General features: G+C 39.0%; 1 protein-coding gene and 1 non-coding gene across 2 annotated transcripts in view; one reads left to right on the top strand and one right to left on the bottom strand.

Moving 5' to 3' along the window:
• Positions 1-22,840, top strand: part of LOC126336517 (probable ATP-dependent RNA helicase DDX46) — a 140,286-nt gene that overhangs the window by 35,454 nt on the left and 81,992 nt on the right. Inside the window, exons 7-8 of the mRNA XM_050000300.1 lie at positions 2,165-2,341; positions 16,549-16,734. Of these exons, the coding sequence (XP_049856257.1) occupies positions 2,165-2,341; positions 16,549-16,734 (363 nt within the window). The remainder of the gene's footprint in view (positions 1-2,164; positions 2,342-16,548; positions 16,735-22,840) is intronic.
• Positions 19,844-19,919, bottom strand: Trnal-caa (transfer RNA leucine (anticodon CAA)). Its single transcript has one exon. It is a non-coding gene; the product is annotated as a tRNA-Leu (tRNA).

The raw sequence follows: 22,840 nt of genomic DNA, 5'->3' as shown, positions 1-22,840 counted from the left end.
TATAAGTGCACTGATCAGATAAGAAATGTGATGGTTCTCCACAGAATTGGCAAGCAGAGATGTGTGGAAAATACTGAGAAGTAGAAGAGACGAGGATAGGACGTGTGTTAAGACATCAAGAAACAATTTCACTGGTATTTGAGGAAGCTGTAGAGGATGAAAACTGTAGAGGAAGTCAGAGATTAGGATATATCCAACAAATAATTGAGAACAGTGGGTGTAAGTGCTATTGGGAGGTGAAGAGTTTGGGACGGGTATGAGTTTGCGTTGGGCCTCATCAAACCGGCCAGAAGACTGCCGATGAAATTAAAACAGTGATATGCGGAGATGAAGAGGCTTGCACACAATGAAGTAGCATGGAAGGGTACATCAAACCCCTCTTGGGACTGAGGACCACAATAACGACAGCAGCAGCAGCAGCAAAAACAACAACAATAAAAACAACAACAGAGGCATGCTGTACTCATGAAATCTTGAATTTTAAGTTTTCACAAAAATGGTTACATCTAAATGAAGAGAGAAATTGCATGTAACTACACTGGTGTTGAACAAAGGGAAGCTCATTTAGAACCTTAGTTGAAGAAAAATTCATAGGTTATATACAGGTGTCAAAAGTAAGGACAACTAAAGTTCAAGAGTAGGGATGTGAGCTATAGTTTATCTGAATATCAGATATGTAGTGTAAAAAAATGACAAACATAAAATGTAATTAACAAAATTTGTCAAGAACAAAGACAAAATGTGAGCCAAAGAGAAATAAAAAAGGTAATAATAGATAATGTGTCAAGAAAGTACGCAAAAACAACAAATTAAGAGAGGAATCAGGCATAAGAAGTTAGCAAAAGACAGAGAAAAAGATGGAAAGAAAAGAAAGAAATAGGACTGGAACAAAAAAGAAAAAAAATAGGATGACAATCTTATGCAAGTTAGGTTTGGCTGGAAGTCAAAGTGAAGTGTATATGTATAGGTACTTTTAGTCTCCAGTTTTCAGTGCTTAGTTGCCGTTATGCCAATGTAAAACACTGTTTAAAACTGCCAGTATCACTGACTTGTAATTTACATTTCTTGCATACAATTTCTTATTGCTTCTACCCATGCATTTTGAAACAGTTCGCAATAGATTTGTTCACTGGCTGTGCTTTACAGAGTAGCCCATCAAATAGGCGTGAGCCATAAAATAAAAATGTGAGGTTGATAGTATCTGTGGTTTACTTTATCATGAACATGCGTGAATGTTGACAACTCGTCTTGTAAATATGAAGAGCATCTTGAGCAATTTGATCTCTTTAAAAGGCATGGAAGTCACACTTCAGTTATCGAAGTTTGTAAACAAATTCTACTCTAGAGTAATATTGTGACGTAGTCTTGTCCTTTTCTGCAATTGGGGGATGGGGGGGGGGGGGGGGGCTCTGCTTGAAACAGAAACATTCTCTGAGAATTATGTGCCTACTTAGAATGCACACTGTGCATGACCCTGAAAAATATCAACATGTAGAGCTGTGACAAGTGCCTGTCCAAATCGTCTGGGCACTATTTTCAGTACTGCGTGTCCTGTATGTACTCAACGTTTGGTTTTGTTTTGGGGTTAACACCAAAATTCAAGATCAAACAGTGAAATAAAAGGCAAGATGTTAAGTTTGATAGGCTGTTTCAAATTGTAGGTGTATCTCTGTTTTACTATCTTCCTTTTCATCATACATAATCCCCTTTATTTAACATATTTCATAGGGCAGTTGTTCTGCTCCCCTTTCCACTTATTGAAACCTTTAGTGTTTCCCCCATATCATCCCACTGCTTCTGCAAAAATATGTTATTTCCTCCCTGCACAGGAGCCCAGTAACTCCACAGTACATGTAATGGGAAATATGATTGTGGGTAATCTGTGATGCAATTAAATGTTGCCAATCCATATGTCTACTAGAATCAGACTACTGTTGCAGACATTTTTTGTGTAACTCTTTCTGTTATACTCTCTTTTGTCACTTACTACACTTTAAGTTGTAACAGTTTTGCTTTATGTTCATGTATTCCTTTGAAAGTGACCTTGTTTTTAGTTTAACTTTCTTGCTTTTAGTAATGCAATATCAGCTGTGATTTAGTACTAAGAACTCATGGTTGGTTGTTTAAGTGTTTTATGACACTTATTCTATATTTGTTTTTGCAGGGTGTTCAAGAAGAAGTAAGAAAAGTAAATAAGCTAGACAGCAAAAAACCAGATGGGAAACCTGGCACAGTAGTTAACAGCAACACCACAGGTGTTGTCATAATGACTGGTGTGGCAAAAAAGAAGGTTGACAAAAAGAAGGGAGAGTTGATAGAACAGAATCAAGATGGCTTAGAGGCAAGTAGGAGTAATGGTTTTTTCAAGATATATTTTTTTATTTTTATCTTAAGCAGTCCAGTGACATTCATAAATATGAATCACTTGATTCTAATTGATTGTTTATTCAATCAATTTGATTAACTTCATCACAGATTGCATCAGCTTAAAATGGATTGTTGTGGATTCTCCTTTGAATCCTTCTCCATTAGTTCACTTTTGTAATAAGACAAGAGTTTGGTACTTATTTGCAGAACAACTAATGTATAGTTCTGATTTATTTACATGCTAATAATACACTCAAGAACAACTAAATTAAATGGATTTATGTAGCAGAATGTAGTGTCCCCTTTTGTCCTAATGAAAGTGATAATGGCAATATTTCAAAGGAGATTTCCTGATCCATAAGAGATCAGGTGCCACCAATAACTCATGAAGATTGAGCCTCCCATAACTCATGAAGATTGGTCAGAGCTGGGTCCAAGAGACACATTTTGCTAGACGACACTCCCATGAGTTCAGCAGAATAGAGTTCAGATCACCTGAGAGTGGAAAGGGAGATTCCACACAAGCATTATTCTGTCCATGGAGTGTTACTTGAACTGTTGACACAATTAGGGATAGTGGGTTGACAAACTTTCTTACCAAAAGCTACAAACTGTGTTGGAGTGTTGTAGGTGAAAAAATGGATGCAACTAACCAGTCAGCAGGTTCTTGTATTATTTACTATTGACAGACATAGCCTAACTATTCAACCAGGGCGCTGGTATTGTGTGCCATGCCCATTCTTCACTCAACTGTCACATCAACACCCAGTATGAGATCTGCAGACATCCTGAATGTATGGCAAGCTGAAGTGGTTAATTTAATGTATTTACAGAAGTTCTCTCCTTCTAAAACAGCATTTGTCTGTAATTCATTTCTTCACAAGTCTGCCTGGAACTACTGTAATACAATTCCTAATGTGTTCCAGTTCCAAAATTTCTGCAACTCTTATAATAAGAGTGTAAAACTATTATCAGTGTTTTTATTCTTGTAATACAGCTAGATACCATCAATTGCTTTTTCTTGCAACATTGGTAATAATGTGTGTTCACTAAGGTCATAGTATTGTACATTGTCAAATCTAAACTGTAATCTCGTCTGGACCCAGAGTTAGAGTCATCAAAGAATCACAGCATTTAGGATTGAAAGCAAGTTCATTCCTGTCATCAGCTTAACGCCAGAATAGAACTCATCTCATACACAAAGTGTACAGCTGTTCATACAACCATCAAATACTTCAGATTATGATATTTATACAAACATCAAATACTCCAGAATATACAAACATTACGAACATTCTCAGTGCAGCCAACTGCAGTGCCCTGGATTTGGATTTTGTCAATGGTCCTCTGTATGGTAGCATCGACTGGTCATGTTGTCACATCTTCACTGTGAAGAGCATTGAACGCAGCTTCATCAGCCGAAGCTTCGAGCTCATTGAATTGGTCTTCAGTTTTCTTGAACCTCCCATCATTGATCTGTGCATAAGGACTGAGTGTCTGTGCGTTTGTCCTCAACTTCATACATCATGTTTGACAAGAGATGAAAGATGTGAACAAGGCCCAATGTAGTGCTTTACTAACTTTTCTGATAGTCCTGCTTTCGGTACAGATGTAAAAATCGAAACAGAGTTCCTGGACTGCATTTCACTGGTTGGTGCTTAGCATTGTAGTGCTCTCAGTCCTTCTCTTGTGTCTCCAGAGTCCTGTCGTTTAGGCCTCACATTCGGTGTGAAGCCTGCAATGTCTTGATTCACTGTGTTATATGCAGATGTCATGTTGGGCAACATTGTATCCCAATCTCTCTGTTCCATATTAACATGCATCAAAGGCATATCTACCAGTCCCTCATTAGAGCATTCTGTAATACCCTTTGTTTGTGGATGGTAAGCAGTTATCATATTGTGGGTGATGTCACAGTGTGAAATTACCTCAGATACTAGTGTTGACTGGGTAACTTTTTCATGATCAGAGATCACCACATGGGGTGCTCCATGCTGCAAAATTATGTCTGCTACAAGCAACTTAGCAAGTTCCAGAGCTTTGGCAGTCGACACAGCTTTGGTGAGCTGGGAGTGAAATAATCAGTGCAGACTATAATGTATCAGTTCTTATTCATTGTCTTTGGGAACCTCCCCAAAAGATTGATCCTGGTTCCATGGAAAAGTGCTGCTGCAGGCAGGATCTCCCATGAGCTCAGATGGCTTGTGATGCTTGCAAGTTGTCCCATCCAAGAATAACATGACTACATTATGTTAAAATACATATTTGAATGACTGCATTCTGAATTTGCTAGTTAGTGTTGTGATACATATTTCCCATTTACGACCTTCTGCACAGTTACTTTCATACTACAGAACTTAGCCTTCTTTAACTTACGACATTACTGAAAAAGAAGCTCTTGAGTTGGCTAGTGCCCGGACTAGTTGGCTGTTGATGATGATGTTGATGAGATGTTTTTGTCATGTTGGTAACTGTCGTTCATGGACAGTTTTCATCTCCCGTCCAGATGGTTGCCTTGCTTAGTTTTCCTGAATTTGGCAGCTAGGTAGGTGGCTGGTACCTCTGTACAGTGATGGGAAATGGATACAGTTTGTTCGGGAGTGGCCTAGTCCAGAGTATGGAGATGAGCTTCGGCCCACAGGTTGATAATAATCTTCTGCAGTTAACTGGCATGAATGGGACTGTTATGGTGGATGATGTCTTCTGTGTCTGTTCTTCTAGGGAATATTTTACTTGGTGGAGGAGTTTGTTGTACCTGCGTTGGCTGTTTGCTGGGTTTTTGTGTGATGAAAGTGTGAGTTGGTAGAGTCCGTTCTTCCTGGCATGTTCGGCTGGTCACAGAGATTGCTGCTAAAACTTGCTACTCCTCTTCTTCCTCAGTCTTTGTTACCGCCTGACGTATTGGGTTCACATTCAGGGCAGCTCTCTTTTGTTTTCTTGGTTCAATATTTCTGGCTGACGTACACTGCTTTATCTCTTCTCTTACTATCTAACGTCTGAGTTTGTGGGGCAGCAGGTTAATTTTAGTAATAAATATTGTATCTGTTCATTCATCTCTGTCTTTTACAAGAGCCTGAAAATTATTTTGGCAGTCAGCCAGAAAGTGATGGAGGACATACTGACCATAGTTTCCAGTCTGCAACTCCACATTCTTCTTTTGCTTACTGAAAGAAATGCTTTTTCTCTCTACCTACTCAATGGGATCAGGAACTATGATTATAAATGAAAGTTCTGAGCTCTAACTAATTCATACATTTGATAAAATTTCACACGCACAACATTGTAATAGTCATGATGATGATGATGATGATGATGATGATGATGATAATAATAATGTCTCCATCATAAACAACACTATGAGCAGTTCAGAGGCAACCCTTATGGTAAGTTCCCACTAAATGGTCTTTCGCCCTTACTTCTAATAAGCAAAGTTAATTGCTCACCACAAAAGTGGAAAATAATATCACCACTTACACAGGGTTTTGTTAACATTATGGGCAGCACACAAACAGTTACTTCCATAAATCTAAGTGATCCAGGTTAGTGTACAGTCCTCACAAGTTCACTTCCTATTTGTACTGAAAACACGGGCTTAGTTGCAGCCTGGCTGTGATGTCAACGGAGGCAGCATGTAAGCCAGCACATAAACGGCATACTCGCCTTCTCCAACCCACCAAGTCTGCAATCGCCAAACATTGTATTTCCACAGACCATTCCATGAATTATGACGACACAAAAATGTTGGCCCTTACATCAAACTTTTGGAGCTCGATTATCAATGAATTTGTGGAAATAAGATTGTCTGACAACGAGACTCTCATCAGTCGAGATAACGGTTATCAGCTAAACTCTGCTTGGAATCCTGTTATAGAGAAACTTGGAATCCTGTTATAGAGAAACTTCGTAGTTGACGTAGTTATCTGCATAAAGATGGAAATCGACCTGATACCAATATGCCAGGCTTTCAAAGTGGAGGGCGCGAGGCGCAGCGCGTGGAGCTGTTACGAACGCACACGCTGAGCAGCGCATGTGCAATGTCACCTCAGTACGGCTTTAAATAGCGGAGCTCAGCGCATACTCGCCAGTACTACTACAGTGGCACTCACCTGAAGATGGCCAGAAGACTCTGCGCCGAAATATTGTGGCAGGACGTTACTGATATCTGGCAGTTCTTCCGTGTTTTTATGGAACAAAGCCAGCATTGACTGATGTGGACAGAGTGATAGCTCGGTGCGAAGTGTGTCCTTCACTGCCTCTCAGGCTGTATTTAATTATGGACGCAGCAGTCATTTTTTTACAACTCTGTTGTGTATCAACATACAATCTTCATAATTTTTATATGAATGGAGTTAAGTTGGCTTTAGGTACAGAGAAAGTTTTAGCTTGACTGCATTTAAACTATGCCAGCTAAAATTTTTAGAATGGAACTGACAGTAGAACATGACCTCAGTAATTTACTAACAGCTTCATCTGGAACAAAAACGTCCTTATTTGTGTTACATCAAAGTCTTGAAACTTCATATCTTAATTATTTAATGGATGTAATCAGGTGCTGTAATCAGAACTTTCCAACATTAATATAAATGGTACTTAGTTTATTACAAATAAGGACGTTTTTGTTCCAGATGAAGCTGTTAGTAAATTACTTGAAAACTATCGGAGGTAGCTTAATGTGGTCACATAGGCAATGTTTTTATATCAAACTGAAGCTTCATATGAATTTTCATCTTTCTGACTTTAATATTTTGTGCCTTCATTTTTTCATAAGAACATCAATTTTGACCAAAATATTGCTTTTATTAAGTTGAGACTTGTCACTGTTGATTGCGACATACATATGCACATTCTGAACAATTTGTGGCTTTCTAGCTTTATTACTTAGTGCCACTTGTTTTTACTTAAAAATATATGTTTACGGAAACATATTCATCTGATCGTTCTGAGATCTAACAATTTAAACATTAATTTACTGAAGCATATGGTGACAGTTTGAAAAAACTTGTTTAATTACATCTTTAAATTATGGTGCAATACTTGTATGCTACGCACAGACGCGTTATGATGATGTGGTGCTAGTAGCGGGTAATTTCTAGCACACTCGCTCGCCTCTGTATCTCTCAAATGATGCAGCACATGTTTCGCCACAAGACAGGCAAGAACAAGCTAGTCTTCCACAAAAGGCATGGTGACCACATCCAGCAGGTGGTCATATCTCTTTCATCTGACTTTTTCTGTTGCATTTCCTCGATTTGTAACAGCACTTCATGAACTCTGTCATTGTGACATGCTTTACCAGAAGGGCTTGGTACGTGTTTCTTCATTGTTCTCGAACCACTGTTGGGTTGTACGTCCCAGTAAAAGTACACATTTCCCAAAACATAATGTCATCCTGTGTGATTTATTTGGCTTCTCGGTTGAATCCTTTCAGCCATTTCATTGTGTCCTGACTAACGTCTCAGAAAAACTGATGGATGCGGATGCCTTGCTGTGTGACTGACTTACTGCTGCTTTGGACTCTGTCTGTCTCCTGAATGTCCAGATCTTGGGAATGATGTACTGCATGTATTCCAGTTCCTGTGTGTGTAGGTGATGACTTTGATGCTCCCTAATTGGAGCCAATGTGAAGCAGATGTTTTGCATCATCATTGAAGCACAGCACTTAGAAACAAAAGAATGTTTATTACTGTCAGCAGTGTACAGCAAGAACAGAACTCAGCTCCTGCATGTACAGTGCAGATATTTATACAACCGTTGAATATTTCAGAATGTACATCTACATCTACATCAGTACTCCACAACCCCCTTATGGCAGGTGGCGGAGGGTACCCTATGCCACTACTAGTCATTTCCTTTCCTGTTCCACTCGCAAGCAGAAAGAGGGAAAAACCACTGTCTACAAGCCTCCGTATGAGGCATAATTTCTCGTATCTTATCTTTCTTTCCCCTAGGCGTTATGTGTTTTGGAGACAACAGAATTGTTCTGCAGTCAATTTCCTGTTAATGTTCTCAGCAGTGTTCCTCAAAAAGTATGTCACCTTCCCTCCAGGGATATGCATTTGAGTTCCCAAAGCATCTCCGTAACGTCTGCATGTTGTTTGAACCTACCACTAGCAGCCTGCCTGTGAATTGCTTCGGGCAGAAGCACAAGTTGCTGGGGATCTGCCTTCTGTTTTAGCTAATGATGAGACGTGTGTGTCTAGGGTTTTTGAGTTTTGTGATGTGTCTGGACTCTGGCCTAAAATTTTAGGCTGGAGGTTTGGTGTATTGCAGAGTGGCTGACTCCTCCCCTTTTTTCCTTGCGGTCAGCCAGCCACTTCCATCTGCTACATTGTTTTAGCTTCTTCTATCATTTTCTTCCTGTGTTGTCCATGTTTTACTGCTGACACTCTGCTTCATCCCATGCTTTAGTGTGGGTGAGCACAGGTTTTTCGGTGATTATTACCCATGTCTTCTGTTCCGTTTTATATTCCTGTTCTGGGGTTTTTCTTGACACCCGTCCAACTAAGTTACTGAACGGGCGCTGAAGACCTTGTTGTCGTGCGCCCAAAACCCTTCTACTACTACTACTACTGTGAATTGCTTCAATGTATTTCTTTATCCGACATGGTACAAATCCCAAACACTTGAGCAGTACCCAAGAATAGGTCGCACTAGCATCCTATATGCAGTCTCCTTAAAGTTTCCTAGAAGTCTCCCAATAAACCTAAGCTGACCAGTCATGTGCCCTACAACAGTTATCACATGCTCCATCCATTTCATATCGCTTTGTAACGTTATGCCCAGATAGTTAAACGACATGGCTGTGTCAAGCATTATCCAAACGTTAACAGTTGGTTTTCCCTACTAATACACATCTTCATTTAGAGCTAGCTGGCATTCGTCACACCAACTAGAAGCTTTTTCTAACCCATCTTGTATCCTCCTACAGTCATTCAATGTCGACACCCTACTTTGTAGCACAGCATCAAACAACTGCAGATTGCTGCCCACCCTGTCTGCCAAATCATTCATGTCTGTGGAGAATTATAGCAGTCCTATCACACTTCTCAGGAGCACTCCTGACAATAGATTTGTCTCTCACTAACATTCATCATTGAGGACGACATACTGGGTTCTATAACATAAGAAGTGTTCAAGCCACTCACATATCTGTGGACTTATCCCACATGCTTGTACCGTCTTTAACAGCCTGCAATGGGGCTCCATGTCAAATGCTTTCCAGAAATCTAAAAATATAGAATCTGCCTATTGCCCTTCAATGATAATTTGCAGTATATCATGTGAAAAAAGTGCAAGCTGAGTTTTGCACGAGCGATGCTTTCTAAATGGGCTGATTTGTGGATGTAAACTTCTCTGTCTGAAGAAAATTTATTAAAATACAACCCCACTTTTACATTCCCAGAATTAACGTTTTCCCACTGTTTGACATTTTCTATTGCTCCTATCAACTTTCCTGTGTCCACAATGTTAATTCACACCCAATTTTGTGTCAACATATTTATAATTTTCCTGCAATTTATGCTGTATTAAAAAATGTTTGTGGAGAAAAAACTGACTTAAAATGACCCTTGTATGGTGTTGGCCATCAAGTAGTGTTTACGAACCTTACATGGTTAAGTTTTTGACTCTAGGGCACCCTACTAAATGGATGAATCAGTAAACAGATAATAGTTGGAACAATTTGTGCCATATCTCCTGCCGCTGCTGAGCTGTACTCGGCATGGTGATTGATAGGAGTGACTAGGTTTGTTAAAAAAAAAAATTACGACCAAGCACAACCATTTCCAAACTGTCTCTACTGCACATGCACAGTTTCTTAATTGTTTTGATTGTCATGACACGTTCATCTGATTTTGCATGTTTCATCATTTGGTCACTTGCAGCACTGGTTGACACCTTCATTCACTTTCTGTTGCTCATATGATTTTGGTTTAAACTCAGCACCAATTACATATTTCATTTCATGCTGAGCAACAAGCGTTTCAAGAAGTTATCCTCATTGTGAAGTGCAGTATTTACATATGTTTTTTGTGATGTTACACAAACAAACAGTGTGAGTGATAGTTTGCATGTGTGTGGTTTTGTATATAACTGAAGAGTTTCAGTGCCTGACAACCTCAAAAAGACAACTACATTGCAAGATACACAGAAAACACATATGTACACACCACACAACATACTTATGCAAATATTTGCATTTGACAACGAGAAAAAACTCTCAAAATGCATTGTGCTAAGCATACAAAAATAAATAACTGATGGAGTGTTTCATTACTTAAATAATGAATGACAGCTGCAGGCTTTCTAATGGCATCAGTTCCGATGTATGAAACTTGAGTCAAACAGAAAGTTACCAGTTCCAATTAGATCAGCAGCTTTTATTAGATAATAAACCTTTATCAGATGATAAACAAGTCCCTGACGAGTATTTTGATGACCATTATGTACGTGTATCATATATAAAGTACAAAAAATGCAAGGAGGTAACAACATATAACTTACCCAATATACTACTTAGTTGTCATCTACATGCAGTATGTAGTTTCCTCCCTGTTACTCTGATTCACTGAAATACATCCACTTAAAAGTCTTTCTGTTTTTTTGCAAAACACTGCTTTCATTTTAATCTCTTTCAAAACAGTCCACCAAAATGGGAGATTTTGCCTGAAAAATACACTCCTCTTGCACCGCCGATTGAAGTAATTTTGCCATCTGTGAGTGTGCCCTCACCACTCCTTATCACAATTAAAGTAATTTGTGTTTCCATCCATTAATTAGGTGTAAGAAATATTTTGTGAATCACCGTCACCCATCATCAGCAACCAACAATATCAGTGTATGCTTTCCACAAAATCATAAGCGAACTATTCAGTTTCCAGTACCCTCACGGTAAGGCTTTTTCATCTAAACACTATTGACTTTCAGCTTCATACAAATAAAATTGAGTGTGTGCTACAAGTAGTGTTTTGTCATTTTCTTGGGAGTGATGGTCCTGTAGCACTGTTGTAAAGTCTCTACGGAGTTTAGAAGGGGCAGGAACAAATCCATAGTAAGTTTTCCATTCATCTAACTACTGTCTTAATCATCAAGAAATTACACTGCACTTGTTAATCAGTGCCATGGTTTATTGCTGTGGAAACCGTTCATCCACTTTCAGCCTTATCTCTTTTGAGAAGTTTCTCTTCCTTTGCAACCTTCTGTTTGTCAGCAATTTTATATTTAATATGAGACACCTGTTCATCCTAATACTTAATGCACTCAAATGTCATAAAGTTATTTTAGTCTAATTCTGAGAGTGTGGATATGAAATCGGTGTCTCCAGTTTGGAAGTAATTTCTACTGGTGTACCATAGAAATCAGTGTTGGGCCCACTTTTTATTTCATGTAGATACTGTCCCATACTCCAGACAAGAAGTTAAAATAGCTCTTTCTTATTGTAGCAACATACTCAAGTGACACAAAATGAAAAGAAATAAATTTTTTGTGAAAATTCTTCACTCAATTAAATCACTAATATGTAGGGACAGGAAAAATCATTTTATTGTATGGTCAAACTTGTTGTTAATATTTGCCAATAACAATGCTATTTTTAGCTAATTTTGACGCTATTGTTAGCCAATTTGGGTGTTACTTATAGCTAATTTTTGTGTTGTTTTACCCATTTTGGTGGTGTTTTTTGCCAACATGGGTGTTATTTTTTGACAATATCACTGCTATTTTTTGCCAATATTGGTGTTAATATTGCCGATATTGGGGCTATGTTTTGCCAAAGCTGGTGATATTGTCAACCAAAATTGGATGTTAAATTTTGGTCAGTTTTCATGGTATTTTGTATCAGGTACAGTGTTACCTGTTTTGTCGCTTTCTGTGTTGTCTGCTTGGCCTGATTCTGTGCTATGTTTTTTTTTTTGCCAGATTTGGTGTTACCAACTTTTTTATGTCAAATTTGGTGTTAGTTTTCACCTCTTTTATGTATTAGTGTGATTTCCTTTTTTCCCAGTTTCTCTGCTATTTTCTTACCAACTTAAGATTTCTTTTCCCCCCAGTTTTGGTGTTCATCTTCTCCAATTTGGTGTTACTTCATTTCTTCCAGTTTTGCTGATCCCTTTTTCCTGATTTTTTTTTACTTTTTTCAATTTCAGTGTTATTTTTCTTCCCAATCTTGGTCCTTTTTCGCCAATTTTGGTGTTGTTTGTTTGCCATTTTTGGTTCTTATTTTGACTTCACATCATACTTGCAAGGGAAGTGAATTGTTATTTTCAGATCATATACCAGCCTCAGTCTCGAGTAAACAAAAAATCAAAATACAGTTTCAAAACTCAGTAAACCTCAGTTATGAATATTGATAACATTGCTATCCTCAGATTTACAACATTTTTATTCAAGAAAATGGCAAATTTAACAATATTTCTGGAAAACTTCATGATATTTTTAAAAATCGTTGCATTCACCTCAAATTTTGCGTGAACTTCCGATGTCATCCACAAGGTCATTTATGCATGTTGTGAATAGCAACGGTCCTATGACACTCCCCTGTGGCACACCTGAAAGCACTCTTACTTCGGAAGACTTCTCTCCATTGAGAATGACATCTACATTCTGTTATCTAGGAACTCTTCAATCCATTGAGTCTCGTGTACGAATAGTGCGAGCTGGGTTTCACACAACCGTCTTTTTCTAAACCCATGCTGATTCCTACAGAGTAGATTTCTAGTCTTCAGAAAAGTCATTATACTCGAACATAATGTGTGTTCCAAAATTCTACAACTGATAGATGTTAGAGATATAGGTCTGTAGTTCTGCAAATCTGTTCGATGTCCCTTCTTGAAAATGGGGATGACCTGTGCCCTTTTCCAATCCTTTGGAATGCTACGCTCTTCTAGAGACCTACGGTACATCGCTGCAAGAAGGGGGGCAAGTTCCTTCGCGTACTCTGTGTAAAATCGAACTGGTATCCTATCAGGTACAGCGGCCTTTCCTCTTTTGAGCAATTTTAATTATTTCTCTATCCCTCTGTCGTCTATTTCGATATCTACCATTTTGTCATCTGTGTGACAATCTGGAGAAGGAACTACAATGCAGTCTTCCTCTGTGAAACAACTTTGGAAAAAGACATTTAGTATTTTGGCCTTTAGTCTGTCATCCTCTGTTTCAGTACCATTTTGGTCACAGAGTGTCTGGACATTTTGTTTTGATCCACCTACCGCTTTGACATAAGACCAAAATTTCTTAGGATTTTTTGCCAAGTCAGTACATAGAACTTTACTTTCGAATTCATTGGACGCCTCTCACATAGCCCTCCTCACACTACATTTCGCTTCGCGTAATTTTTGTTTGTCTGCAAGGCTTTGGCTATGTTTATGTTTGCTGTGAAGTTCCCTTTGTTTCCGCAGCAGTTGCCTAACTCAGTTGTTGTACCACGGTGGCTCTTTTCCATCTCTTACGATCTTGCTTGGCACATACTCATCTAACGCATATTGTACGATGGTTTTGAACTTTGTCTACTGAACCTCAACACTATCTGTACAAGAGACAAAACTTTTGTGTTGAGCTGTCAGGTACCCTGTAATCTGCTTTTTGTCACTTTTGCTAAACAGAAAAATCTTCCTACCTTTTTTAATATTTCTATTTACCACTGAAATCATCGATGCAGTAACCGCTTTATGATCGCTGATTCCCTGTTCTGTGTTAACTGTTTCAAATAGTCCGGGTCTGTTTGTCACCAGAAGGTCTAATATGTTATCGCCACGAGTCGGTCCTCTGTTTAACTGCTCAAGGTAGTTTTCAGATAAGGCACTGGTTTCTTTGTCCCAGCCACCCGTTATGAACCGTTGAGTCTCCCAGTCCATATCCAGCAAATTAAAATCTCCACCCAGAACTATAACATGGTGGGGAAATCTACTCGAAATATTATCCAAATTATCCTTCAGGTGCTCAGCCACAACAGCTACTGAGTCAGGGGGCCTATAGAGACATCCAATTACCATGTCTGAGCTTGCTTTAACTGTGACCTTCACCCAAATTATTTCACATTTCGGATCTCCGTCAATTTCCTTCGATACTATTGCACTTCTTATCGCTATAAACATGCCTCCCCCTTCAGTGTCCAGCCTGTCTCTGCGGTATACATTCCAATCTGAGTTTAGGATTTCATTACTGTTTACGTCTGGTTTCAGCCAACTTTCTGTCCCTAGTACTATATGGGCGTTGTGACCGTTTATTAATGAGAGCAGTTCTGGGACCTTTTTATAGATGCTCCTGCAGTTTACTATTAGCACATTAATATTGTTATTCCCTTTTGCATTTTGCCTACTCCTACCTTGCCGCGTCTCGGGAGGCGTCTTGTCGGGCCTAGGGAGGGAATTCTCTAACCTAAAAAAAACCCGTGTGCACTCCACACGTACCCCGCTACCCTTGTAGCTGCTTCCGGCATGTAGTGCACGCCTGGCCTATTCAGGGGGACCCTACATTTCTCCACCCGATAGCGGAGGTCGAGAAATTTGCACCCCAGATCTCCGCAGAATCGTCTGAGCCTCTGGTTTAAGCCTTCCACTCGGCTCCAAACCAGAGGAATGTTGTTTACAATTTGGATGTAGTGTGGAATGACTACCACCAGGGTATCAGTTAGGATGAACGGTCATAGGAAGAGAGTGTATACTGGCAACACGCAATACTGTGTTGCAAAACTTGCCCTACAATATGGCAGTCATGACCTCAGTACCTGTTTCCCCACATATGCCAATTGGATTCTTCCCCCAGGCACTAGCTTCTCAGAACTCCGCAAGTGGGAATTGGTTATACAGCATGACCCTGCTTCCTGCCATCCACCTGCGCTTAGTTTATGTTCATTTCTTTGATGTCAGCATTTCTTCTCAGTAACCATTCCTTCCTTCACTCACGTTTTTAACTCATGTGCGATGTTTTGGCAGTAATCTCTGTCTTGTGTATTACCATATCTTCCACCTCTCAGGTTTTCAAATCTCACCCCCCTCTGTAGTCCCCAACAATCAGTCTTCCATCTTCATCCCATCCAGTAAATCTCCCCTGACTTGGGTTCTGGGCAATTTTTCTGAATCCTCCCCATTTCCTAATCCGCATCTGTCCTTTTCCTTCACCCCTCTTCCTCCCCCTTCAACCCTACTGCCAGAAGAATGAGCCACTGGCTCAAAAAGCTTGCAAACTTCAGTACATCTACATGTGTGTTCTCCTGCTGTTGCTTGGTGGTATATTTTTTATGTACCCAATTATGTTAAATTGAGGTAAAATAGTTTACTCTATCACTTATCCAGTCTTAAGATTACAAAGAAAGAAGTGAAGGCATACGTACTTTAAAATGCTTACTATTCATGCAGTTTTCTGAATGGTCAGATGAGTATTAAGAGTACTATTTTATAGAAAAATCTGTTGACAAGTGTTACAATCCATTGTAGAAACACTTGAAAGATTTATTGCATGTAGTGTCATTGAAAAACATCAATGCATTCTATATCATAGTTAATTATCATGAACATGATTAACAAAGGCCACCTTCGTAGACAAATGGTTAGTGTTGCTGCCTTTATTACTGAAGCTTTGGGTTCAATTCTCGGTATAGCATCAGGTTTTTTCTGAGGTGGAGAGGTCTGTGAATACATGTCGGATGATCATGAATTGCTCATTATACTTCCTCGTAGGCAGCAGTCAAAACAGGCCTAAGGCCTAATCCTTAAGTGGTGTTAACTTTTACATTTTTATGATTACTGGGACAAATAGCTTGCTAGATAGCCAACCAACTAACCAACAACCTTCTGCCTTTTGCCTCAAAATTAAAACATTTTTGAAGTGCTTTTGTTTTGCTTTTTCTCTTTATTGTATTCCACTTAATTGTCAACACATAGTGTTCTAACTACTACAGTTGTTGTTGTTGTTGTTGTTGTTGTTGTGAGATGTTCTTTCCTCGAACTTCACACTTGTGATTTTATTCTGGCACTCAGTGCAGTCTTCGAGATTTCTTTTTTTTATGTTGATCTGCTGCAGATGCCTTTCAGCCATTCTTTGCCGTATTTACTCATTTTTTATAATATTGAAAAGTTTCCTTGCTGTTCTGGAGTCTTCCATCCTGTAGATATGTGTATAAAATTTGGCTCGGCATTTCCTGATTATTATTATTATTATTATTATTATTATTATTATTATTTACAGTATTCTTCGGAAGAAGAGGAGGAAGACTTAAATGCTACCGCAGCTGGCATAGCCAACAAACAGAAGAAAGAACTTGCAAAAATAGATCATACTAATGTGGAATATACACCTTTCCGGAAAAACTTTTACGTCGAAGTGCCAGAGATCACCAGAATGACGCCAGAAGAAGTTGAAGCTTATAAAGAGGTAACACTGGCACATATATTAGCATTTACCATTTTATTTTCATCTAAGATTGCTTTCTGTACGTTTTAAAGTGAGGAATCGGTCAAAAGTCTAAAGGTCAGTTCTTAGTTTTTGGATGGTATTTGTGGTTAAAATGTTGGACAGATGTGAATCTAGATTTTTAAAATTTTAGTGCAACCATAATGTGGGAATAGGGTTAATACTTACTTGTCTGGTTTCTGTACATAACATTAAATAAGCAACTTCTTCAGATCTTTCATCATATAGATACATGTTTCTCTTTTTAAAAAATGAGGATTTTGAAAATTTTAGAAAGTACAAAATGAAGTGAAGTCTTAATGAAAATTTTCTAAAATGCAAGAGTTTGAACACTGTTACCACATGTTAACACTTACTGTGATTATAAAGAATAGCTCTTTGCAAAGAATAGCTCTCTGCATGTTGCTATTAATCAGTGTAAATATGACAGATAAAACAAAGGGAACATTATGTATTGTTTACCCTTGCAGAAAACATAATTTGTAAATAAGAAAGTTCTGTGATGAATTTGGCTGAACTAGTATCCAGGCCAACATTTTGATGTTGTTCTACACTATTTTTCTTGCAACTTCAACATCCATCACAAGAGATTGTGTGTGCCATTATATGCTCAATGAGATTTTCAGGAATGGTAGTTGAGTATTGTGTACTGTAGGAATGCAGTAAAAATCAGAAATCAAATCAGTCTCCTTGTTCACTTACCAGGATTATCACTGCACCATTTTTGTTATTGCAGTTTCTCTCTCTCTCTCTCTCTCTCTCTCTCTCTCTCTCTCTATCTCTCTCTCTATCTATCTCTATCTCTATCTTTCTCTTTTTTCCCCTGCAGAATTCCTCGGTTTTAGCTAAGTACATAAAGCTGAATACCACAGTCTTTGATAATATGTTGCCTACTGTAGACCTTAAATGCCAGTTGTGATTTGGTGACAAACGTTGCTTGTAATAGTTAATTATGTTTCATGCCATGTGTTTGTGTATGTTTTTGCTTTTAAATTACACTTAAAGCCACTGCCTTTGTGTGAGGTTGGGAGAGAGACTGTACAACTGAACTTTGTTATTTATGGCATCCTCAGCTTCTAAAGGCTGTCACTGCAAGCACATTTGTCACTCCCCTGCTGAATGTTTCAAGTCAGCATACTATTTGATTTTGAGTCCATCCATCTCAGAATCCACATGATTCTTCCGTAGCCTTCCTCTTCCTTTCTTTCCTAAATACTTTCCTTTCAGTATTGATGAGCAAAAATTCATTGTGACATATCATATAACTGATGAATTTTATTTTCCACTTTTTTATGGCAGTGATCAATTTCCTTATTTCATCTATTTCTGCTCATTCGACCTTTTCTGTTTCCAACTTCTTTTCTACAGCCACATGTCCATTGCTTCCAGGCATTGCATATCCTGCTTCATCAGGACCCAAGTTTCACAGCCATATAACAAAAGACTCCAGACAACTGTTTTGATGAATTATTTCCTTAGTTTTTTTGTCAGTGGTTGTTTCTTGTTACTGAAAGCCTATTTAGCAAGGACACTTCTTCTGATTTGCACAGTGCATCTATTTTCTTAAGTGACAATTTTACTAAGTATAGTCCGATGCACGAATGATAGCGGTATGCACTAACAATAGCGGTTTGCGCATGTTGAGGCATGGCAGGAATTGCATTGTTTCCAATTCCAAGCTTCAGTTGTGGTACACATGTGCACTTGCTTTCTGCTCGAAGAAAGCGTATATCCTGCATGTCTCTGACTTGCTTGTGCAGTTACCACCACAATCAGCAATGACAACTCGCAACAAATGGAATCAAAATTCAGTAAACAACTCGCTATGATCACGTTTAATGCTCACATTAGTTACGGCATTCACAGCAGAGCACTCAGATCACTACTGAATGCTCATTGGCTGTTGGAGAATAAGTGACGTAGGTGTGCAGTACAGGCCTAAACTCCACCACCACCGTTTGTGACTCCAACTGTAGCAGAACTGACTCAAAGTTGTATGGTGTCATCATCAATCTCAATTTTTGTTTGGGTCTTTTCATTAGATTTCTTAACAACTATTAGTTATTTCACAATTGCAGTTTCAGTGTTTGGACCATTTTCAAGTGCTACTGCAAAAGATTTTGCTTCAGCACATCAGATTTTAAAATGCTCCAACATGTATAGACATTATCATCAAAAATAAGCTCATTCACTGCAGAAATACCATAACAGCAGACAAGTACAAAGCTATGAGGACTAAGGCCATTGATGCAAAGATACATTAGTGCTAATGACCTTCTTTCACATAGCTTCGCACTTGTCTGAAGTTATGGTATTTCTACAGTGAAAGGCTTAATTTTGCTGATGACGATAATACATGTCAAAGGAGTTTAAAGTCTGACATGTGATGTGGCATGATCTTTTGCATTACCTCTTGAAAATTTAAATTTTGATATAAATCATTTCTGCAGTCAGTGGCAAATATGATGTCCTTTAAAAAAATTGAAGTTTTCGACTTCTGTTTGTCTTTTTGTCTTGGTGCTAAAACTTGCAGCATTTTATTTAGTTCCTTTTCAGAATCTGCAATTAATGCAATGCCATCTTATACTCTAACACAATGAATTTTTTGCCCCATTGATTTTGATGCTTTTTCCTAAATTTGTATAGAGCCTCTACAATGAACATGTTGACTAAGTATGGGGCTAGTGTGCAACCTTATCTCAAACCCCTTCTAATGGATGCAGTCTTTCCATTTCCATGTCTTTGTGCTTTGGTTTTGAGTAGAATGAGTCTTCTGTTTCTCCAGTGCATTCCTATGTACTTCATGTTTTTGAAGAGCTGCCTCCAGTTTTACATTATTGAAAGCGTTCTCCATGTCTATGAATGCAGTGTATGTCTTCCTGTTACCACTCTGTCTTCTGTGTAGAATAATTCCTACTGCTAGGATAGCTTCTGTAGCTGTCTTTCTGGATGAGAAACCAAACTGAATCTGAGATTTACAGTGTTCAGTTTTCTTTCTAATCCTGATCTTAATTACATTGAACAATGTGGTTGATGCATGTTACAGAAACTTCTTGGCAAATTAAAACTGTGTGTTGGCTGAGACTCGAACTCAGGACCTTTGCCTTTTGAGGGCAAGTGCTCTACCAACTGAGCTACCCAACCACGACTCATGACCTGTCCTCAGAGCTTTCCTTGTGCCAGTACCTTGTCAGCTTCCAAAAATCACAGAAGTTCTCGTGCAAAAAATTAAGGACTAGCACTCCTGGAAGCCACATCCTGGGGGATATTTCCAGAATTAAACTATCACTCTGCAGTGAAACATGCGCTTGGGTAGCTCAGTTGGTAGAGCAGTTTCTTGTGAAAGGCAAAGTCCTGACTTTGTGTTTCAGTCTGGCACACAGTTTTAATCTGCCAGGAAGTTTCACAGTGCAGAGTGATAATTTCATCTTTGATCCCTTCAGAATTTCTGCTGATATATGGTGTTGGTGTTGTACTGCAGCAATGATCAACGACATGAGGATGCAGAAGGCAATGGAAACCACTGCGTTAAAGACACGTAACGTGTATCCACAGGACATGTGGCCTGTAGTTGAAGAAGTGTCATGATGATCTCTCCATTGGCAAAAGATTCCGGAATAGTCCCCCATTCGGATCTCCGGGAGGGGACTGCCAAGGGGGAGGTTACCATGAGAAAAAGATTGAATAATCAATGAGAGGATAATGTTCTACGAGTCGGGGTGTGGAATGTCAGAAGCTTGAACGTGGTAGGGAAACTAGAAAATCTGAAAAGGGAAATGCAAAGGCTCAATCTTGATAGAGGAGGGGTCAGTGAAGTGAAGTGGAAGGAAGACAAGGATTTCTGGTCAGATGAGTATCTGGTAATATCAACAGGAGCAGAAAATGGTATAACAGGTGTAGGATTCGTTATGAATAGGAAAGTAGGGCAGAGGGTCTGTTACTGTGAACAGTTCAGTGACCGGGTTGTTCTAATCAGAATCGACAGCAGACCAACACCGACAACGATAGTTCAGGTATACATGCCGACGTTGCAAGCTGAAGATGAACAGATAGAGAAAGTGTATGAGGATATTGAAAGGGTAATGCAGTATATAAAGGGGGACGAAAATCTAATAGTCATGGGCGACTGGAATGCAGTTGTAGGGGAAGGAGTAGAAGAAAAGGTTACAGGAGAATATGGGCTTGGGACAAGGAATGAAAGAGGAGAAAGACTAATTGAGTTCTGTAACAAGTTTCAGCTAGTAATAGCGAATACCCTGTTCAAGAATAACAAGAGGAGGAGGTATACTTGGAAAAGGCCGGGAGATACGGGAAGATTTCAATTAGATTACATCATGGTCAGACAGAGATTCCGAAATCAGATACTGGATTGTAAGGCGTGCCCAGGAGCAGATGTAGACTCAGATCACAATATAGTAGTGATGAAGAGTAGGTTGAAGTTCAAGACATTAGTCAGGAAGAATCAATACGCTAAGAAGTGGGATATGGAAGTTCTAAGGAATGAGGAGATACGTTTGAAGTTCTCTAACGCTATAGGTACAGCAATAAGGAATAACGCAGTAGGAAACACAGTGAAGAGGAGTGGACGTCTCTAAAAAGGGCCATCACAGAAGTTGGGAAGGAAAACATAGGTACAAAGAAGGTAGCTGCGAAGAAACCATGGGTAACAGAAGAAATACTTCAGTTGATTGATGAAAGGAGGAAGTACAAACATGTTCCGGGAAAATCAGGAATACAGAAATACAAGTCGCTGAGGAATGAAATAAATAGGAAGTGCAGGGAAGCTAAGACGAAATGGCTGCAGGAAAAATGTGAAGACATCGAAAAAGATATGATTGTCGGAAGGACAGACTTAGCATACAGGAAAGTCAAAACAACCTTTGGTGACATTAAAAGCAATGGTGGTAACATTAAGAGGCAACGGGAATTCCACTGTTAAATGCAGAGGAGAGAGCAGATAGGTGGAAAGAATACATTGAAAGCCTCTATGAGGGTGAAGATTTGTCTGATGTGATAGAAGAAGAAATTTCTGAGGATGTACGTCTGGAGTACAGCATTGTATGGTAGTGAAACATGGACTGTGGGAAAACCGGAACAGAAGAGAATCGAAGCATTTGAGATGTGGTGCTATAGACGAATGTTGAAAATTAGGTGGACTGATAAGGTAAGGAATGAGGAGCTTCTACGCAGAATCGGAGAGGAAAGGAATAAGTGGAAAACACTTATAAGGAGAAGGGACAGGATGATAGGACATCTGCTAAGACACGAGGGAATGACTTCCATGGTACTAGAGGGAGCTGTAGAGGGCAAAAGCTGTAGAGGAAGACAGAGATTGGAATACGTCAAGCAAATAATTGAGGACGTAGGTTTCAAGTGCTACTCTGAGATGAAGAGGTTAGCACAGGAAAGGAATTCGTGGTGGGCCGCATCAAACCAGTCAGTAGACTGATGGGGGGGGGGGGGGGGGGGGGGGGGGGGAAAAAAAAACTGTTGCTTTCTTGTCCTTCAGTTGCTGAGGTGCTGGATCAGATTCTTCTGCTGTGACCTTTATTATTTTCTTTCAGCATCTGCTCAGGTTCTAGTCTGTGATTTCCAAAACTCTCATCACAGTACAAGTCTAGCAAGATATTCCTTCCAGCATTCTGTGATATCTTCATTGTCAATAAGTTGTTGTCCATTATCATTTATCACAGTAGTTCTTGTTCGCCATGTAACTTCCTTTGCCCCTTATTCTTTGGCCTGTTTACATTTTGTTACAATGACATTCTTTATTATTGTGCACTGCATATGGCTTTCTTCTGTATTTATCCTCTTATACTGGTTTAATTGCTATATGAGGTTGAGTATTTCTTCAGTAATCCAATATTGTCTTGGTTCTGGTTGCCTGTTTCCTAAAGTTCTTTTTGTTTCCTTGAGGATTCCTTGTTTCATGCCAGTCCATATAACTGTTCCCATGAATTCATTTCTGTTTTTGTTTGTTCATTTTGCAATTTTTTTTTACAATTTTATCTTACTTTGTTCGTTCCTACCGTCTTTTTAAATTACAAACTGCAACTTGCTTTCTCAA

This window comes from Schistocerca gregaria, chromosome 2 (assembly GCF_023897955.1).
Source record: "Schistocerca gregaria isolate iqSchGreg1 chromosome 2, iqSchGreg1.2, whole genome shotgun sequence".
NCBI classification, from domain to species: Eukaryota; Metazoa; Arthropoda; class Insecta; order Orthoptera; family Acrididae; genus Schistocerca; species Schistocerca gregaria.
Note: the sequence above shows the minus strand (reverse complement) of the source record. Positions and strands in the feature narration are given on the sequence as shown.